The sequence below is a fragment of the Coenobita brevimanus genome, chromosome 98, assembly GCF_032717465.1.
Source record: "Coenobita brevimanus isolate Jiangsu-jjx chromosome 98, ASM3271746v2, whole genome shotgun sequence".
Lineage (NCBI taxonomy): Eukaryota > Metazoa > Arthropoda > Malacostraca > Decapoda > Coenobitidae > Coenobita > Coenobita brevimanus.
In genome coordinates this window covers 16,120,001-16,141,830 of record NC_137051.1, presented here as the reverse complement: position 1 = coordinate 16,141,830, position 21,830 = coordinate 16,120,001, and the positions used below count along the sequence as shown (strand labels likewise).

At 42.2% G+C, this 21,830-nt stretch overlaps 1 protein-coding gene across 1 annotated transcript in view; it reads right to left on the bottom strand.

The window, feature by feature from the left end:
* Positions 1 to 568: 568 nt before the first annotated feature.
* The window catches only part of Cht7 (chitinase 7), a 45,996-nt gene continuing 24,734 nt past the window's right edge, over positions 569 to 21,830 (bottom strand). The window contains exons 7-19 of the mRNA XM_080283778.1: positions 20,861 to 20,984; positions 19,798 to 19,938; positions 15,288 to 15,456; positions 13,568 to 13,806; positions 11,985 to 12,178; positions 8,675 to 8,910; positions 7,922 to 8,068; positions 7,302 to 7,450; positions 5,965 to 6,112; positions 4,203 to 4,388; positions 3,114 to 3,236; positions 2,502 to 2,706; positions 569 to 1,133 (exon numbers count right to left, since the gene is read on the bottom strand). Of these exons, the coding sequence (XP_080139904.1) occupies positions 916 to 1,133; positions 2,502 to 2,706; positions 3,114 to 3,236; positions 4,203 to 4,388; positions 5,965 to 6,112; positions 7,302 to 7,450; positions 7,922 to 8,068; positions 8,675 to 8,910; positions 11,985 to 12,178; positions 13,568 to 13,806; positions 15,288 to 15,456; positions 19,798 to 19,938; positions 20,861 to 20,984 (2,279 nt within the window). The 3' untranslated portion in view covers positions 569 to 915. The remainder of the gene's footprint in view (positions 1,134 to 2,501; positions 2,707 to 3,113; positions 3,237 to 4,202; positions 4,389 to 5,964; positions 6,113 to 7,301; positions 7,451 to 7,921; positions 8,069 to 8,674; positions 8,911 to 11,984; positions 12,179 to 13,567; positions 13,807 to 15,287; positions 15,457 to 19,797; positions 19,939 to 20,860; positions 20,985 to 21,830) is intronic.

Below are 21,830 nucleotides of genomic sequence, written 5' to 3'. Positions count from 1 at the left end.
ATGAGGGAAGTTCCCCATCTCATAGACCCATATAAGTCTTTTACTTCAAGGTGCATTATTAATCATGGTTCCTCTAACGTTAGGCATATATTTACTAGATATGCTAATGATCATAAAGCAATATTTCAGTGATTAACTTCAATAAACAAGTGAACACAGTAATAAGAGTAATATAAGAATATCCATTTCCTATGCAGTTCCATATCCCTCAAATGCTACCGTAGATCACAACCTTTAAAAGATGTCAATTAATTTACAAACAGAATCATTTATTTCTGGCCATTAACGGCTATATTACATGCATACCTCACTCTAAGAGATTAAGCATTCACACAATCATCAGTATAATTATGTGGCTGTCTGTCCATTCCTCAATCTCGTGTTTTTTCCCCATGTCGCTTTCATATTTATACCTTAGCATTCTTCCTGTTCTCGAACTACCAACACTAGCATTTTTCCCATTTTTAATTTCGTCCTGCTTTTTTTCCATCCCTGCATTTTGCTGTCGATACATATGTTGTCGGTGTTTTTCTGCTTTCCTTTGTCGAATACACCCTAGTTTTCAGTAGGCCATCCTTAGTTTTCTGTTTCTTTGTTTTGACGTCCCAAGTTTCCAATGCCTCGATTTGCCAATGTCTACATTTTACGACGTTCCAGATTGTCACTGTCTCCACTATTATAAGTCTTCATATTCCGGTGTATACATTTTCCACTGTTTCTTATGTCCCAAGTTTTCAATGTCCTCACTTTAAGATGTCCCCACTATCAAATATCCCTGTTTAATGAAATCCATAGATTTTTATGTCAGCTGTTAAGGGTATCCGCAGTTTTAGTCGTCCTTGCCCTACGTAATCCTCCTTTTCCGTTGTCCTGGTTTTATGTCGTCCCCGCTCTCCGTTTTCTCACTCCTTATCTTCACCGCTTAGCCGCCGCCGCCCCTGAAATGGCCGTCTCGCACCCGGGTACGTTCTCCGGCCAGTCGCACACACTTTGGGCGGCATTGAAGACGAGGTTGACAGGGCAGGGCATGTGGTGCTTGCGTTCACCCTCACACATGAAGTAACGAGTGCAATCCGTCTTGTCTTCATAGTAGCTGATGTGACCATCCGCTTCATCGCAGTGCACCACGTTCGCTGTGGGGGGAGAAGAAAAAAAAAAATGTAACTGAGAAGAAAAGAACCCAAAGAACGTTTTCCCCAGCCGTGACATGCAACCATAGATTCAGGTCCGTATTTAAGTTTAGATCAAGTACAAGTTCCTACTTAAGTTCAGGGAAAATCCAGGTCCCTATATAATCTCTAATAATCAATGAAGAAGGGTCAGATATATGCCTATCGACTGCTCGCCGGTCATAAAGACAATTAATGTGTGTTACACCCCAATCTTACTCTAGTAGGCAACCCACAACAGTCAAATTCACAACAGAGGTGCATGGGTGGGAAGTGAATGAACGCTCAGTGGACAGGGTAGTGGTTGAACATAAAGGGAATACAGTCGATGAAAAATGGATGGATGGGAAATGAATGAGGTATGGGTAATGGGTGAATAGGTGAGTGATGAATGACTATCTGAAGAATGGATGGGGTACTAATGGTAAATGAACAGGTGAAAGGTGGTCTGGCGGTGGAAGTGAGGAATAATTTGTAGTAGATGAATAGTGTGGGAGAAGAATTGGGAAGTGGATAATTAATGAAAATAAATGGGAGACTAGAAGGGGATGAACAGAGTGAGGAATAGGTTGTGAATACTTTAGATAAAATAATGAGGAAAAGACTGGTTAATGGGTAGAGATTGTGAGGTTAGAGGAGATGAATGGTCACTGGGATGGATGGGGAATACGAACTGTAGTTGTTTTATTTTGGCCCAAATTTTTGTCCTGCGGTTTATTTCACATGGAAGCAGAATAGGACAATACTGTGGCTCTGCACCCTTTCTATTGCACTTTTTCATGACTTGCATCATATACTAGCGTTAATCTTTTGTTAAAACTCAGTATTCAAGATTCAAGAAAGAAAGATGGCTGTTTAAGGCCAAGTTAGAATGAAACGGATATAGTGGTGAACAAAGCTTACCTAAAATGTGGAGAAAGACAGCAAATTTAGAAAACCATACCTACCCCACCATATTAAGATAAAATTAAAAGCTTACACCAAACTAACATTTTCAGACTGCGATAACGACATTATATCTTTACTTCCGCCAGTCGATGTTGTGAAGTTAGAGAAGACTCATCACAGTGAAGAAGCTAAAGACAATTTTCTTTCTTTCTTTTTTTTTTTCTTCCTACTGCCAGACAGTTTAGTCAGCTTAGGGATGACCTGTCTTTGCGAAAGGGCTAGACTCAATGACTACATTTTATAATGTTATAAACTTTCAGTGCGACGATGTCGATTTCATTTCATTCTTGTTACTGCTAGAAGATTTTGTTCAGCGCAAGGGCAGGGAGACCTCTCGTAGTGGAACGTTTATTATCCCGCCATAAACACTAATAATCTACTTACGATCTCGCTTGGCACTGGTTCCGTCGAGAGTGCCAGTATTCTCGTAAGGTCCTTCGTAAGTGAGTGCCACGGTGTAGTTGGCGAGTGCCTTGCTGAGTGTGTTGAGCAGTGGGTATTTCCCAGTGCCACAGTTGCCTCTGAAGTCGTCCATGTCAACACTCCAAATCATCACGCCGCCAAGACCTTCAGTTTTCACCCAGTCTCCCTGTGATATGGAGTTAATGGTCAGGGTATGTCTAGGAAATGGGGATCCTTTGTTTAAGTCAGAAAAATTGATCTCTAAAGAAAATATTACTCTAATTGTTCACTATCACCACTGAAATGGTAATATCGTTATTTTCCCCTTATACTAAGTAACACTGGGGACAGGCGTTTACAGTTAAGATAGAATAAAGTTGCATAGGGTTGATATTATATTCTTTACACAGTACTGCATTAAAAAAAAAAATGGTGTTGGATAGAATATGAAGAAGCATTTCTGCGTGGTACATATTTATGCCGTTTTTTGTTAAAAATTTAGTTTGATCGTCAGTGACTGTTTATAACTGAAAGAATTTTAGTGACCCTTTTCCACAATACTTAGCGATGAATTTTGATCCCCGAGTGACCTACCTTGACCTCTAGTGACCTCTCATCGTCGAAGCCCACCCACTGGTCGCCATTGTAAGCGAAGGGCACCTGCTGCTCGTTGTCCCACACCAGCGTCGTGTTGTCCTCATATAGGAAATCACACACCTGCAGGTTGGAGACGGGTGTATGGGTAGGTGAATGAGGAATATCAGTAAGAAATGGGTGTGGACAGAAGTATAATAGCATTCAGATAACAGGAAATGTAAGCTGCGAAAGGTTACGGTATATAATTCTCTCACATTATTCCTTCACCCTGTATATTTCCCTCTCCTCACCTCATTGTCTCCCCTTTCCCTCAGCGCTCTCCCAAGCTACTACATCCCACCTTAAATTTCTCCACTCTCTGCCCCTCCCACACTTTCATCCCCTACGTATGATATCCCCCACCTATTTTCTCCCCATACTCTTAAACCATCCGCCCTATAGTCTCCTCTCCCTCTTTCCCTTTCTGTTATAATGCCTAATAGCTAACTGTCAATTTAACAAACATGTGTCGGTCTAACTACGTTTTTGCTTGATTAAATGCATGCAGTTATATTCACAACTCACTTGCAGTCTAATAGCACATTTCAGCTCACTTGTGAATACTGGCGACAACTTTATATTTTCATACAACTCTAATTATTTATGTAATCCATTGCACAGACAATAATATACAGTACATTTTTTCACAATTAACTTCTTTGGCGTTATAAACGAAATGAGAAACTACTCAGGTACAGTCTCCTCTAAGCTTCCTAACCTCCCTTCTGTACCGTAACATTCTACAGACTTATCATCTAAAAAATATCTCCTGCGAACGCTGACAGTTACCAAGCTTGTCAGCCAAGCAATAATTTCTCCTGACCTATAATAATTCTGATTCTTGTCGATCAGAGAACAGTGCAAATTCTCTCACTTCTCCATCTTTGTACTAGGACAGGATGATCTAACTTAACATAACCCAACCTAACCTAGTCCATCCCAACCCAACCCAACACAGCCTAACACTACCTAACTTAACCCATCCTAATTTAACCTTGCCCTTCATCTTGTCGACTAGAGAAAACTTCCTTAATAGCCTTCACGCACCTCGTAGTAAGACATGAATCCCTCCTCCTGCGTGTACCGTCCCTCCCTGCCGCCTCCCATAACTGGCGAACCGATGTCGAACTTGGTGGTGTTGGCGAGGGTGAAGGAGCGGCCGTACGTGGGCATGCCAACCATCAGCTTTTGGCCCGGCGCTCCCTGCTTCTTCCACTCACGAACGCTGTAGTCCTGGGGGGAACGATTTTGCATGCAGGTAAATAAGTAAAAGAGTAGGTAAATTTGCGTGTACATTTAAAGAAGATACTATTCCATACTTCTTTATAAACAGTATATATATATATATATATATATATATATATATATATATATATATATATATATATATATATATATATATATATATATATATATATATATATATATATATATATATATATATATATATATATGCTTCTCGGAGAAAGGTTTTGTATTTAATACAAATGTTTAAAAAATCACTCTCCAAGGTAGGTAAGGAAGGCAGTGTTATGTCGTGTACTCCACTCTTGAGGGGTTAAGAAATTGCTCTGTTATATGGAGAGAGCAGTACTTTGCCACCGGATTCCCTTCCTTATTTCAACCAGTGGCCCTTGAATGGGATCAGACGTCTGGCCTGTTGGTTGATAAAATGCGCTCTAACCCATTAAACTATGGCAGCAAGGAAGTAGGACCGATCGCTTCCTACGCCCCCGCGAGAGGGCCATCAATAGGCCGACAACAGAGTTCATATTTACCAGTAAAGGGCGCTTTGTGAGCGCGTGTCGAGCGAGCGAGAGTTCGTACATACGCCTACAGTATTATCATAATTTCGTCTTAGTATAAACATTCAACATTTATGGTGAGGTAGTTGAACAGTAATAGCAGAATAATTGGGCTAAAATATTTACTTTCTCACGTTTTCTCTCTGCATGTGCAAATAGCGAGGCGCTGTAGCATTAATCACACGCACAACGTTTAATTCTCTGCTCCCGACTTGCCGTGTCAACGAACTGCGACGGTAAACGGTTGTCTGTTGATCGAATGATAAAACCCAGAAGTGGGGTGATTACCTTTGCTGATTTCACTCTGAAACATAGAAATAACGTTCATGTAAAATTATGTGCGTAATACTCGGTATTTAATTGTTAGAATTTATGCAGAAATACATTGTGTTACAGCAGGAAATCTTTTTAAATTCAGTTTTATGGTGGAGCATGTCAGTTGAAGCCCTCGGTACGTTCCTTTGGAAAGCTGGGATTCCAAGGGGTTTCTTTATTCTCGTAAGTAAATATATAGTTAAAAACAAAATATATTGAATGTATCTACTACCTGCTGAAAGAATCTCTTCTCTATCTCACACAGTAAAAAAGTTATTAGCCTCTGAACACCATCGAGGACGGGCCGTGTCGTGTCGAGCCAGGCCGGTTCGTGTCGGGCCACTCATTCCCCAGCTGAACGTAAACATCACTTCGCTCGTAAAAAGTAAAAGATCTTAATTTCAAACCACCGTGAGTTTTGAAGATATGTACCGTTGTGAGACAGAAAGACTCGTACGCCATTGAGGCAGAAGAGATACGTACAGCAGTGATGTGCAAGAGATATGTATGTACAACAGTGAGGGTAGATGAGATGCGGTACGTACAACAGTGAGGCAGATGAGATACGGTACGTACAAGTGAGGTAGATAAGAGAGTACGACAGTGAGGTAGAAGAGAGAGATACCTACGACAGTGAGGTAGAAGGGAGAGGTATGTAGGACAGTTAGGTAGAAGAAAGAGATACGTACGACAGTGAGCTTCTTGTGGTATGATGATGCGGTCTCGAGGGGCAGGAGGGGTGAGTTGTGGCCCACCTGGTTCTCCCACATGCCATGGAAGTCGTAGCTCATCACATTGAAGAAATCTAGGTACTTGCTGATCTCTGGCACATCATACCTGCGGGAAGGTAGTGAAGGTGAAAGAAACAGATTGATAATGTAGATAAATTAGGAAGACAAGAGACAAGGTTGTGTAGACAGATACGGGTAAAAGGAAGGTAAGATGACTTATAAGGAGGAGAGAGAGAGAGAGAGAGAGAGAGAGAGAGAGAGAGTTGACAGATTACGCTCTAGACACACCATTCATCCTTATTACTATTGCTCGTATTCTCTTTCGCTCAGAAGCCTTCCTAATACTTCTTCTTATGCGACTTACCGGTATTTTACCTTTTAGATCTTGCTTTGTTGAATGTTAGTGCTGCAAACTAGGTCGATATTAGAAAGACAGAAACAACATGTAAGTGGATAGTCAAGTGTCATAAGCAAAGTAAACAGCTAAGGAAGAAGCGCTACGAAATCTGGCCATTATGTACACATGTAATTGCATCCCACACCAAACACCACATAGAGCATCTTACTCTAAGTGGCACTGAAGGCATCGTAACTACTATACTATTACGCCTTGATACTGTCTTCTATGTTAATTATATCGCCCTAATACAGAAATAGTTTGCTTCAGTAAGATACAGGATAATACTGAGGTGTAATGGTGAGAATAAATCTCTGAGGTGTTACGAAATCTCCAAAGTCACTTGAAAATCCTCCAAATTCGCACTGTTTAATGTTCATACAGTTGAGACAACACAACAACTTACGTGTGTTGGATCTGCTCTGTATTCCTGTAGAGTAGCGGCTTTGTGTCACAGAGCTATGAGTTTAAGCAAATCATAATGTTATCCAAGAGTCATAATCATCATTATCAAAATTCCAACCCTAGTTCCCGTCTAAAGTGCGAGGTGAGGTAGGATCTAGAAACAAGGAGAGAGAAGGACACTGATACAACTTTCAAGCACCATGCCCTGTGAAAAGAGGCACACAGCCATTCTCGCATCATTCAGGCATTTGAAATCCCAGCTCCACCTAAGTTTAATTCTTCATCCATGCCATCTGTGCATCCTTCCGCTTAAGTATTACCCCGCCATCAGTCCTATCCATCCATCCATTCAGTATCACTTTATCCACCCGCCCATTGCCCCTCCAACCAGTCATCAATCCGTCCACTCAGACATATCTCTCCCCATCCAATCAACACTCCGCCCATCCACCTAAGAGCCCCTCTGTCAAGTCATACAGCCTAATCCACTTACCCAGCTGCCAAAGCCTCGAATGATGCGGGCACAGCAGCAGAAAGGAGTAGCCTGGCGTGTCCCGTGCTCTTGGCCTCCCCCTCGAAGGCCAGACGCAGCTCCTTCAGGAAATTCACGTAGTTGGCCTTGTCGTCAGCTCCGCGTGGGTACTGTGGGGAGAGCAGTGGCTTAGATGAGGTTGTGGGATTATGATTAGAGAAGGTTTGTAGGGTTGTGGAGAGGGTTAGAGGAAGGTGGGAGGGGGAGTTTGAGGGGGTTCTGAGGTACTTGTGAAGGATCACGTGTTGTTGTGGATAAAAGAAAGGATTCAAGGAGAGGTAAAAGTAAAGTAGGGATGAGGGATGACTTCTAGGGGCAGGGTATGATGAGAGACAGAGGAATTTCTTGATAGTGTTGACAGTAATGGTCAATTTCACCAAAAAGTATTAATACAATGGTATTTCAGAGACTGGTTATGACGCAGACAATTTCTGTATAAGTAATTTAACCTTTTACCTGCTGTGAACGTGATTAGGTATTTTATTCGGGCTAACAGGAAACATTTTAACTGAACTGAGAGACAAAGTAGTAGTACATTGGTTAAAACAAAGCAAAACAAAACAAAAGCTCTAACAACTCACTTCCCAGTCAATGTCGAGGCCATCAAACTCGTGCGTGCGTAGGAACTCGAGTGAATCGTAGACGAAGCCGTTCATCCTAAACTGATTAGCCACCAGCTCTTGGAAGGGCTTGGATCCGAAAGCCCAGCCTCCCAGAGCCAACATAATCTGTGAGGCAGGACGTAGGAATGAGGATCAACAAGAGACAAGATTTGGATGAGGTTATTCTATCTCACCTTCAATATCGGATTTTTTTTTTTTTTAACTATCTTGGTTAAAAACAATCTGTTAAACTTCATAAGCCCTAGTATGCGTCATAGTGAAGTGACTGAAATTATTGATGTACCACACTTTAAATTTGGGGTTCTTTTAGGCTTACACTGACCTTAAAGGTCCCACCTCACTTCAAGTTTGCGGTTACCTGGTACCTTGAAATTAATGTCTTATCTCACTTGAACTTTGGGTTCTTTTCGACTTGACCTTAAAATTCGTGTTTTATCTCACTTTAAATGTGGGGCTGTTTTAAGTTTTAACTGATCATAAAATTGTCATTGTATCACACCTTAGGTTTTGGTTTCTCTCTCTCTTTTTTTTTTTTTTTTTTTTTTTTTGCGACCTTAAAATATAACGTTGTATCACACCTTAAGGTCGGGGCTCCTTATGAGTTTACCTAACCTTGAAATTGGCGTTGTGGCTTTTTACAGCTTTTACCTGGCCTTAAAATCAGTGCTGTATCCCATCATAAGTTTGGGGTTCTCTTTTATTCTATCTCACCTTAAGTTGTGGGTTCTTCTCCTTGAGCTTCATCAGTCTGGTGTACATGCCCTCCTTGAACCCGTCTCCGACATCCGAGGGCTGTCCGGGTGCTAGGCGGTAGTCCTCCATGCCGGCGAAGGCGTATATCACGTGGGTGCACAGGAGGGAGTCGATGCTTTCAGGTTCGAATCTACCAGCGCCAGGCCGCTTCACTGACCAGGACGTGTAGTAGCAGACCACCTTGGGGGCGTCCTCTGGAGGAGTAGGGAGGAAGGGGTTAAATGAGAGAAAGGAGGCAGGGAAGGGGAGGGAGACATGTTGAATTGAATTTCCATGGGTGGGCTGGAAAACCTGATTCCACGATGTGTATCTCAGTTTTCATCACCATTGTTTTTGGAAGAATATATTTAATTTTGTATTACATAATGATTGCTGTTATCGTCTCACAGGAATGCTAATTAAATTGATTCCTTTTGTCGGTGAAGAGTTCAGAGGTAAACACATGTGTCGCGGTGTTGATCTGAATGACTATCGCGAAAGTAGTGACAAAGTTCATCGAATCTTGTAAGTCAGTGTAGTGTAAAGCAATGGTAAACGTCAAAGGCTATATTTATAATAAGGCCTACAAAAGCTTGATTTGCATATAAAACTGCTTGGGTGTGCATTTGTCTTTACTTACTATCTATCTATCTATCTATAGCCCGACGCCCTAATCCCGCAAAGGGTGGCCGCAGACAAAACGCCTCCAAGTCACTCTGTCACCCACCATTTGACTCCCCTCCCCCCAGCTCACCCCCCCCTCCCTCATATACCTCTCAACTCCATCCCTCCACCTCATCCTCGGTCTACCCCTCCCTCTCCCTCCCTCCACCTCACCTACATACACCCTCTTAGTCAGTCTTTCATTCTCCATCCTCTCCACATGTCCAAACCACCTCAGTGTATTTCTCCTAATCTTTTCAACCACATCCACATCTACCCCACAACGTTCCTTCACTTCTTCATTCGTCAACCTGTCCCTCCACGTCACTCCACATGCTCCTCTCAAGTAACTCATTTCCACTGCTCTCACTCTTGACTTGTTCCCTTCTTGCAAGGTCCACGCCTCGCTTCCATACGTCAGGGTAGGGATCACAATACCATCATGCAGTGACTTCTTAACTTCCATACTCACCTCCCTATTTCTCATCACCGCTTTCAGTGTACCAACAACCTTCCTTCCCTGCTGTACCCTTTCATTTACTTCATCCCCCAAAATTCCATCCTTACTCATCACACTACCCAAGTACTTGAATGCACTCACATTCTCCATATCCTCACCATCCAACCTCACTGCACACTCAGTGACTTCATTCCTCTCAAACACCATAACTTTACTTTTGTTTACATTAACTTTCAGCTTCCTCCTCCTACACACTGTCCCAAATTCATTCACCAAACCTTGCAACTCCCATTCATCTTCACTCAACAATACTGTATCATCAGCAAACAGCAACACCGGAAGCTTCCAAATCTCACCCTCATTCATTAGGGCCACCCCCACATCCACTGCCCTACCTTGAACCTCCTTTACAACCCCATCCATATATATATTAAACAGCCATGGAGACATTACACACCCCTGTTTCAGTCCCACATTGAGATCAAAGAACTCACTCAGCTCACCATCCACTCGCACCGTAGCCCTAGCTCCCTCATACATACTCTTCACAGCACTCAACAATTTCCCCTCCACTCCATATATTCTTAATACCTTCCACATACCTTGCCTATCTATTCTGTCATAAGCTTTCTCCAAGTCCATGAAGGCAGCATACACTTTCCTTCCCTTCTCTAGATACTTCTCCACTAAACATCTTAGAACAAATATCTGGTCTACACACCCTTTTCCCTTCCTAAATCCCCCTTGTTCTTCTCCAACTAGCTCCTCTGTCATATGCCTAACCCTATCAATGAGTATTCTACCATATATTTTACCAGTCACACTAAGAAGGCAAATACCCCTATGGTTACCACATACTTCTCTCTCCCCTTTTCCTTTGTACAGAGGAACAATTATACCTGATTTCCAGTCCTCTGGAACCCTTCCCTCTTCCCAAGCCAATCTACACAACTTCCATATATACTCCACAACAATCTCACCCCCATACCTAAGCATTTCACCACACACTCCATCAATTCCTGGGGCCTTTCCCAGCTTAATCTTCTTCATCGCTTCCACTACTTCCGACCTACTGATCTCTTCCTCCCTCCTCTCATCTCTTCTTCTCCCAGCCATTCCCCAACCACTTATACTCACACTGCTCTCACTCTCTACATTCAACAAATCCTCAAAGTGCTCCTTCCATCTCCTCACTTTCTCTCTCTTCTCCACCAACAATCTATTATTCCTATCCTTCACTCCCCTACTATTTCCCCTTTCACACTGCCTTACTTTCTTTATCTCCTTCCAAAACAATTTCTTACTCTCCCTCCATTTCACACTCAGATTCCTCCCAAACTCTTCATCCACTTTCTTCTTACTCTCCTTCACCAGTCTCTTAACCTCCCTTCTCTTGCTCACATATACCTCTCTCTTCTCTCTCTCATCTTCTCCCCTACCTCTACTCGCCAACCATTCACCATATGCCTTCTTCTTTTGTTCCACAGCTCGTTTCACCTCATCATTCCACCATGCTGTCCCTTGCACTCCCTTGCATCTCCTCCTCACTCCACAAACCGCCTCACACGCTGCGCTTATCTCTTCCGTGAATATCTTACATACGTCTTCCACCCCTTCCATCTGCTCTAGCTCATACCTTCCCAATCTTTCTTCCACTATGCTCTTATACTCTGTCCTTTTCTCACTATCTTGCAATTTCTCCACTCTTCTCACAGGAGCTGCTTCCTCCTGTCTTCCCCTTCGCCTCCTCAACCACTTTCTTTGCAGCTCTACCTTGGCCATCACTAAGTGATGGTCCGAGACTCCATTCCCCCACCCTCTCCACACTCTTGCATCCAACACTTGTCTTCTCATTCGCTCATCCACACACACGTAGTCTATCATTGCCTTTCGTTCAACTTACACTACCAAATATTTCATAACAAAACTAGAGTAAATTTTGAAGTGAAATTATACGAAAGACAAATCGACCAGTGATAACAGTTAACATTTATGGAGACATGTTTATCCTGTGAAATGGTTAGGATTCTTAATAAATATTATCCCTGGTCTGTCGCTTAGTTGCAGCATGTTCATTTCATAGGAAGTATGTTACATCTTGTGTTATTTTTCCACTCGGTGTAGTATTTAATATGAGATGAAAGAGAAGGAAATTAATGAACTTACTCGGCACATTTGGAATAATATCGATCCTGTCCGCGGCCTGTTGCTGCGCGATGTTGCTCTGGTAGTCCTTGATGAGCTTTAGTGGGTCTACGGGGACGGGTGGCGGCAGTGTGGTGCGGGTGGCGACAGAAGTCTTGGTTACGGTAGCCCAGTCCACGTCCTCACCACCACGGGGAATACCAAGCATTTCCTCTCTGGCGGTGCGGGATGGAGTGGTTATGAGGAATGAAGAGAGAGAAAGGGGGAGTTAACTAGTGGGAACAGAAGGAGGGAAATCGTTAACTGTTGAAGAGAAAAAGAGGAGAGTGATGAGGGAAGAGATGGGGTGGTAATGGGGGAGAGACAAAGAAAGGGAATTAATACAGTATCTCCTCTCTATCAGTGTAGGGAGAGATTGTTTTTGGAGGTGAGGTGGGGTGAGAGGAGGGAGGCGAGAGAGAGGAGTATATTGTTGAGGGCAGAGGGAGGGAAATGGTTAACTGGCCGGGAAACAGAGCAAGGAATGGTTATGAACTGGTGATGGAATTCAAGGGCTTGGGGAGAGACAAGAGACGGATATTTCTAGCATCTCCTCTCCTAAGGATGTGAGGAGAGAGAGGGTTGTGAATGTGAACGTAGAAGTATTGTAATGATTATACATGTGTGCATCAAAATCTGTTTTGTCCTATATACGAACTGACATGGTGCTGTCATATGCAGTCATTTGCAAGGACATAGCCCACTACCAGTACTCAATTAAAATTTCTACTACAGCTTGGATTTCGAACCCAAAGATTTCGAACCCGGTCACACACGGATCTGGAGACGAACATCCTACCACCGAGCCATCGAAACAAAAAAATAATGGCCAAAGTAAACCCTCAATGCATTTTTCTCTTCCACACATACTTCATGATGCCTCGATGTGGGTACCTGATCCCTCCACCACGCACTGTCCCTATCAAGCGGAAATAGGCAGTCTAATTAGATATTCCAGTAACAGGATCAGAAAAACAGTATATCTAGTTTCACCATTAGGATAAGTAGAGAGAAAAAAAAGCACCCATATACTCTCCCGATACTTCTCCCACTAACTTCACAATGCCTATAATTCGCAAACACAAACATCAGTACCCTCAATATACTCTTCCCTACACACTGTTCATGATGCTCCTGAATCACTCTGTCTGACTCACTCCATGATGCCTGTAAGCAGATACTTGCCTCCGCCACACATCATCTATCTATCTATCTCTTACCAGACGCTCCAATCCCGTAAAGGGTGGCCACAAACAAATCGCCTCCATCACCAAGCCCGTCAAATTGTAAATGAAAATCTAGTCTGTTCTTATTCCAATACCCCAAACTACCAACACTATTCCCTAAACTTCACAAAGCCTAAAATTTAGTAAGTAAAAAATCAAAATTCAATGACAGGAAAACAATTGAATGCCTTTAATAACTCCCTCTCCCCCACCCACTACATAACGTCTACAAGCGGGTTCCTCACGCCGTGAAGTCATAATTTAACATCCGTACTTACAACGCTACTAAAGAAAAACCAGTGCTTCCCAAACCATCCAATACCCTTTCCCCAGACTCACTTCATGATGCCTATAAGCGGGTACTTGGCGCCTCCTCCACACACAGTTCCAGTAAAGTCGTCCATGTCTACGGTCCACACCATGGCGCCTCCGAAGCCGCCCTTCTTGAGCCACTTCATCTTGTTGCGAGTGGCCCTCTCGTCGTCAAAACCAACCCACAGCGACCCCTTCACCATGAACGGCACCTGCATCTCCTCATGCCAAATGTACTCACCGCCCGTGCGCAAGTGTTCACAGACCTAAAAGTGGTAAGGAAAAGTGAGGAATTTTAATTTTAGACGTGCAAGAAAATAGGAAGAGTTTAAAAGTCTTTAAAAGGGTGCTGAGGGAATTTGAAGACTTTTGGATCAGTTTTCAGTCTCTTCTCCTCCCGCCACATGTACTGATCCCCAGTGTGCAGGTGCTCGCAGACCTAAAAATGGAAAAGAGGAATGATTTTAAGACTGTGAAGTAACTGAAATGAATGGGGTGTTTAAAAGTGGGTGTGTTGGAAGGAAGTGAATGAATGGGTGTTTAGAATATTTTTAAGAGAATTAGACTAACCTTCTCGTGTGGATACATTTACCGTCAGTGCATAGATGTTCAGACCTAAAAATCGGAGGGAAAGGGAGGACTCTCAGGGATAAGCGTGTATGAAACTGCTCGATATTTTAGTTAAAGGAATTTTATGGATTAGGATTAGTTTCAGCTGCATCTCCCAGTCCCAGATGTACTCACATCCCATGCACAAGTGTTTATAGACCTTTAAAAAAAAAGGAGGATGGATATACAAGATAAGCCTGTTGCTGAGAATAGAAAAATAAGGAGGAAGAGTTTGAAAATGGTTGCTATGTGGGTATAAAGAATTTCAAGAGTATGGATTCGTTTCACCTTCACCTCCATCTGTCAGATTTAGTCACTGCCATTGCACATATATTCATACACCTAGAAGAGAGGGAAATACGAGAAGATATGTCAGTAACTCTTTCAAAAATGTTGTCACACTGAAACATTATCTCTTGTTTACGTTTTACGATATTTATTTCAGCTGAGAAAATGGTTACGTGTAACAAAATGGTTACGTGTAAATTCTTTGAAAATTAGGAAATATGTGAGAGATTTGGGTTAGACTTACAGTTTCTTATACTGACAGCATATTTTAGGAGCTTTATTTTATTCATCTGCAATCTTATGGGTAAGGAAATATTTTGTGCTGGCTGAGATAGCTAGATGACTTCTGAGTTGAGTGTATTTTCCCTTGTGCGAAGATGAAGAGCGTTCTTTGGACTCTACTTATGCATAGTTAATCCTTAATCTTTAGGGAAAACTCATTGCCTTTATTCTGGCTAACACAAGACAATTCCATTTCGCCACTGAAAAGACTCCCTAGATCTGAGGACTAAAAAAGTGTCTCGATTTAATATTTTCAGAATTTCCTAAAATACTTTACCTTTCCTGCCAATCTCGACTCCATCCCACCTCCTTCTCCCTTTCTCTCTCTCCCCATATCCAAAATCCTTGCCACACGTCTCGTAATCCGCCATAAATCCATTCCACTCATCACATAACACCCCCAGATCTCTAATACTTATTCATAAAACCCTTCCACAATTCCACATCCCTCTTTCACTATAACATAAATCCATCCCATAACCCCGATTCCACTTTCACTAAGCCATAAATCCCTTCTGTTACCGCATGATCCCCACCCAAAATCACACAATCCCCCCTTGCCACTCACCTCGTAATATGACATAAATCCTCCTTCGCCTGTGTATTTTCCTGCTTCGCCTCCTCCACTAGCGGGCGAGTTGACGGAGTATCGCGATGGGTTGGAGAGGGTGAAGGAGCGGCCGTAGGTTGGCATACCGATGATCAGCTTCTCCTTGGGGGCTCCCAGTTTGGCCCACCTACAGAGGATTAGGTGGGTTAGGTGAAGGGTGGAACATAGGTGGGTGTGGGGTAATAATGGTGGGAGATAGATGAGGTGAAAGAGTAAGAATTTGGGGGGAATGGTGTGACGGGCAAATATCTAGGTTAGGCAGTGGGTTGAACGTAGGTGGATGTGGGTAATGGTGGGAGATAGATGGAGGGAAATATGTTGGGGGAATAGTGTGGTAAGCAAATAGCTGGGAAAGGTGGGGAGTTGAACGTAGGTGGATATGGGTATAAGTGAGAGATAGATGAATGGAGAGGTATTTGTGGGTAAATGTGTGGTCGGCAGATAGATGGTTAGGTGAGGGCATGAACACAGATGGGTGGGTGTTAAGCTGGGAGACTGATGGAAGGAGGTAACTGTGGGTAACGTTTAGTAACCAACACCTCTATACTGTCTCCAAGGTGAAGTCTAGAGAGACCTTTCTAAACTTAACAACAATAATTAGGTTGCTCTCTCCACCAACATCTGTCTCTTGCCATCTCCTTCAGGTCCCGCCAACACTCCTCCCCTGCTTCTTTTCATTGTCCTCAGCCAGGTTTCCCTCGGCATATCTCTGCCTCTTCTTCCTCTAGCAGTCCACTCTGGCACATCCTGCATTAAACTGCCTTCTTTTCTATATATGTGCCTTAGCCATTTCCAGAAAGAAAGTCTCACATATTCATCAACTGGTTTCACTCTCGTAATATCCCTGACTCTTTCATTTTTAACTCTGTCAGGCCACTTCATCCCAGGAATCCTTCTCAGTATTATATTCTCAAATCCTAATACTTTCTGATCTATTGCAACTGTACTGTACCATGACTCATGCCCATAAATCAGAACTGCTCTAATCATGGACTTGTAAATTTTTACTGTAGAAGGTATCGAAAGCATATTATTATTCCATACAGATTTCAACATTCCAGCAGCTCTCCAAGCCTATCTAGTCCTGTTCTCAGTTTTATTGTTTAATGATCCGTTAGATGATAGTCATTCCCCGATATTTAAAATTTTCTACATTCTTCACCACATTATTACCAATTACACCGTGAAATTGGTTCTCCACGTTCATATTAATAATTTCAGTTTTCCACAAATTAATACCAGCCCACTTTTACTTCTCCCTCCATCAGACAATCAAGCACCCTCTGCATCCCTTAAATACTTCCGCAAATCAGTTCAATATCATCAGCAAAGTCCAAATCCATCAGCCTCTCCTTTTCTTTCTAGTTAATTCCTGCACCTGTTCTCCTTACAACCTTTCTCATAACGTGATCCATAACCAAAACAAACAACAAAGGCGAAAGAACTCCTCCTTGAATCACTCCTGACCTAACTTCAGATAGATCACTTAAGGAACCACCTGTCATTACCTTACCAAAAGTACCTTCATGCAGGCTTCTCATAATATTTACAAACTTTTTGGGTATACCACAGAACATCATAGTCTCCACGTGAAACACTATCAAACGCCATTTCAGAATCCACAAAGCACACACTTTGTGACATTTTCATCTCGTTAGCTTGTTGCATTAGATGCCTTGCAATAAAAATCTGACCAGTACAACCTCTACCCTTTCTAAACCCCGCTTGTTGTTTTAAAATTTCATTAGTTACTGGAACACACTTAAATCTACCCCCTCTATTTTTTTATTGTATTTTTATAATTACTCCATTTTTCCACTCTTCTGGAATTGCACCATTATCCCAAGCCACATTAAAAAGTTTTCAAAGAGCATTCATCAACTCATCATTTTGCACCTTAAGCGTTTCAGGAAATATTCCATCCTCTCCTGAGGCCTTAATATTCTTTAATTTCTTTATAGATTTTGCTACCTCTTCTAAAGTTATATCCCCTATTTCTATTTGCAAATCTCTCTGCTGGAAAAATGTCCTGTTACCATAACTAAAAACATCTTCATAATATTTACTTATCCCTTATAAATAACTGGTATCTATCTATCTATCTTTTGCCAGACGCCTCAATCCCGTTTGGGGTGGCCACAAACAAATCGCCTCCAAGTCGCCCTGTCCCCCGCCATTTCACTGCCCTGCTCCCAACTCACACCCCCCTCTCTCATATACCTCTCCACCCCATCTCTCCACCTCATCCTCGGCCTCCCCCTCCCTCTTTCCCCCTCCACCTCACTCACATACACTCTCTTCGTCAGTCTTTGACCCTCCATCCTCTCCACATGGCCAAACCACCTCAGTGTGTTCCTCATAACGCTTCCTATCACATCCACATCAACACCACAACGCTCCTTTATATCCTCATTCGTCAGCCTGTCTCTCCATGTGACTCCACAGGCTCCTCTTAAATAACTCATTTCCACGGCTCTCACTCTTGACTTGTGTCCTTCCAACAACGTCCAAGCTTCACTTCCGTACGTTAGAGTTGGTATCACAATACCGTCATGTAGTAACTTTTTCACTTCCATGCTCACTTCCCTGTTTCTTATCACTGCTTTCAAAGAACCAGCAACCTTTCTTCCCTGCTGTACCCTTTCAAGCACTTCACCCTCCAAACCTCCATCCTTACTCATCACACTACCCAAGTACTTAAACGTACTCACATTTTCCAATTCCTCACCATCCAACCTCGCTGTACATTCACTGACTTCACCTCTCTCAAAGACCATCACTTTACTCTTCCCTACATTCACCTTTAGACTCCGTTTCTTACACACTCTCTCAAACTCTTCCACCAAGCCTTGCAGCTCCCCTTCGTCTTCATTCAACAACACGGTATCATCTGCAAACAACAGTACAGGGAGTTTCCAAACACTATCCTCTCTCACCAGGGCCACTCCAACATCCACTACCCTACCTTGTACCTCTTTTATTACCCCATCCATGTACAGATTGAACAACCATGGAGACATGACACATCCCTGTTTCAACCCAACTTTCAAAGAGAAAAATTCACTTAGTTCACCATCCACACGCACTGCAGCCTTCGCACCATCGTACATACTCTTCACAGCATTCAACAACTTCCCATCTATTCCATATATTCTTAACACTTTCCACAATCCTAGTCTATCCACCCTGTCATATGCTTTCTCCAAATCCATGAACGCCGCATACAACTTCTTTCCCTTCTCTAGAAGCTTTTCCACTAAAGATCTGAGAATGAATATCTGATCTACACAGCCTCTTCCCTTCCTAAAGCCTCCCTGTTCTTCTCCAACTAATTTCTCTGTTCTTTCTCTAACTCTGTCAATAAGTATCCTACCATACACTTTTCCTATTATACTAAGAAGACAAATGCCCCTATGATTACCACACACTTCTTTTTCCCCTTTTCCTTTGTACAAGGGAATAATTATACCTGACTTCCAATCCTCCGGGACTCTACCTTCCTCCCAGGCCAATCTGCACATCTTCCACATCCATTCTACTACTATCTCTCCCCCATGCTTCAGCATTTCACCACACACTCCATCAATTCCTGGGGCTTTCCCTGATTTAACTTTCTTCATTGCTTCCACAACTTCTATCCTACTGATTTCTTCCTGTCTTCTCACCTCCCTCCTTCTTCCAGCCATTCCCCAGCCACTTATACTCGCATTACTTCCATCCTCCACGTTCAACAATTCCTTAAAGTGTTCTCTCCATCTGCTCACTTTTTCTCCCTTCTCCACTAGTAATCTACCATTTTTATCTTTCACTCCCCTGCTAACTTCACTTCCACCCTGTCTTACTCTTTTCACCTCTTTCCAGAACATTTTCTTACAGTCCCTCCACTTTACACTCAAATTCCTTCCAAATTCCTCATCCACTCTCTTCTTACTCTCTCTTACTAATCTTTTCACCTCTCTCTTTCTTTCTACATATAACTCTCTCTTCCGCCTGGTATCATTTAGTTTATTCTTTTCTTACTGTACCCTTTTGAGCATTTCAGTCTAATTCATAGCGCTATTTTATTTTCCTGTCACTGCTAACTGTGCCCCCAAATAAACTCTTTCCGAAACGCTATCATACTCTCAGCGTAAAATATCTGAAGTCTGTATCCTTCTTTAGAGATGCATTCCGTAATTGCTCATCCATCCATTCGCTGTTGCTCCCCTCCTCCACCTTACTTCTTCAGAACCTTTTTCCTCCTCACCCTCTTCCGTTATAGTACTCCTGGTTTTCTGACTGGTAAAAGACGTTATGGTTAATATCAGAGTATTAACTACTAAGCGGTTGGTTAATGGGGAAAAGTGCATTTTGGGGTGATGGAAGGGGGAAGAAAAACCTACGATGTGTGTGTGTGTGTGAGAGAGAGATAGAGAGAGAGAGAGAGAGAGAGAGAGTTTGCCCAGGTTTATGTACAGTAGCTACTCACAAGTTGGATGCGTGGTCGACTGAAAGCTGCTTTCTCCACTCGCTGTCCTCTGAGGGGGCGTAGAGGGGAGCGTTGTGTCCCACCGTGTTCTCCCATTTGCCGTGGAAATCGTACGCCATCACGTTAATGAAGTCCAAGTACCTGCCGGATATGAGCCAGTGAAGCACGTGGTGTTTTTAACATTAGAGGACGTGATTTGGTTGACATTATAGCACGTAGGTTTGTTGACTCTGGAGCACGTGGTTTTATTGACATATGCCAAGAGGGCTTGTTGATATTTAATCCGATGAGTTTGTTGGTAGTGGGATATATTTATTTGCTGATACTGGACCTCATAGATTTTATTCTAATTAAAGGGCGAGGGTATCTTGACATTACTGCACACGAGATTTTAATATTGGAACGCGTGTATTTGATATTAAAATAACTGGCTTAATATACTCTTTTTTTTTTAATACTAAAACATGTGAGTTCGTTGGCACTACAGCAGTGAGGTATGTAAATATTCAAGCATGATGATCTGTTGACACTGGAACAGTTGATTTGATATCAGTGGAATTTATGATTTGATAAAATGATGGTGGATATTATTTTCAGTATATTACAGTGTATTGGTTTGTTGGTTGTAAAGCACGGGGATTCTGTGTGTGTGTGTGTGTATTTTTTTTTTTTTTTTAAATAATGTAGGTGTATCTTACAACACTTGATATTGTTATACTGTACCATGAGTATTATTCAACCGAAATCAGATTACTTGTGTGCGTCTTCTTTTGATTCGTTGTTTACACTCATCAGCAGACACTGAACCAAGCGATGTGCCAAGACTGTACTGTGTAGTCCTTTTTGAGGGACAGTCGGGATCAATAGGTGTGGCGGATGGAGTTATAGTGGGTTTCAAAATTTGTGTCAGAGTCATAGTACAGTCGGAGTCAAGACCTGTCAGAGGAGTCAGTTGAAACAGAGGTAACTTCCACCATTACTGACTCTCTAACACAAGTTTTGACACCGACTATGTTTTCACCCCAGACGCTCCGACACAAGTTTTGGTCCAGACTGTAGGTACCTGGAGATGACGGGCACATCGTAACCTCCGCGGATGTTGTCAGGACCCACGGGAACGGCGGCGGTGAGGAGTAGGCGGGGCATACCCATCTCCTTGGCCTCAGCTTCGAAGGCCTCATACAGTTCTGATAGAATTTAAAAAAAAAAAAATGCAGGTGCATTGAAAAATGCATTCAAAATATTGTTTTATATTTAACTTATTATAAAATGTAATTAATAAATATTGATGAAATGAACAGAAGGATGTACTCAGAATCTTTACCCAGATTGCCTTTATTATTTACCTTATTATTTAGGCAATATGAATTATCACTTAATAGTAAATTGATGAATAACTACATATGTATAATGTGTATTTGGCACTTCTAGCATATTTCATGGGCAATTACTTATATTTCGTATTTGGCCAGCTACTGTATACTGTACAGTGTACATCATCTTCACTGCACGTCATCTCCCCTTTCATATTTCCCAGTGGCAGCACATAGTAGGTAAGACTCAAAAATAGCCCAGTGAAAGCTAAAATGTAGTACTATACATTTACTGTATAAAACTGTTAGCATGGTACCGGTAAGTAGGATGCAGTATAAGGTGGCATACCCAGATTTTTTTCAATTTTTTCTAATATAATTCATTATAGGTATTCTTTTAACAGAGGGAGTTCTATATTTTCACGACGAGTATTCAAAGCAAAATGAATATGCGTTTGGGTTTTTTAAGTGTGTTGATTCTGGGTTATTATTCTTTTCACTCACTGGCACACGTTGATACTTTCATCTGGGCGACCACCAGACGATTTTCTTCAGACGACAGATTTCCTAATAGTCAGGATGTTAACTGTATTACGTGGTGATTAATACCGATGGTTGACGCCATATCCTTCACATTCATCACATTGCATTCATCTGTCTAGTACTAATCTTCGACCAAACAAATTTGTTAAAGTAAAAAAGAAAATGAAATGCAAGCGG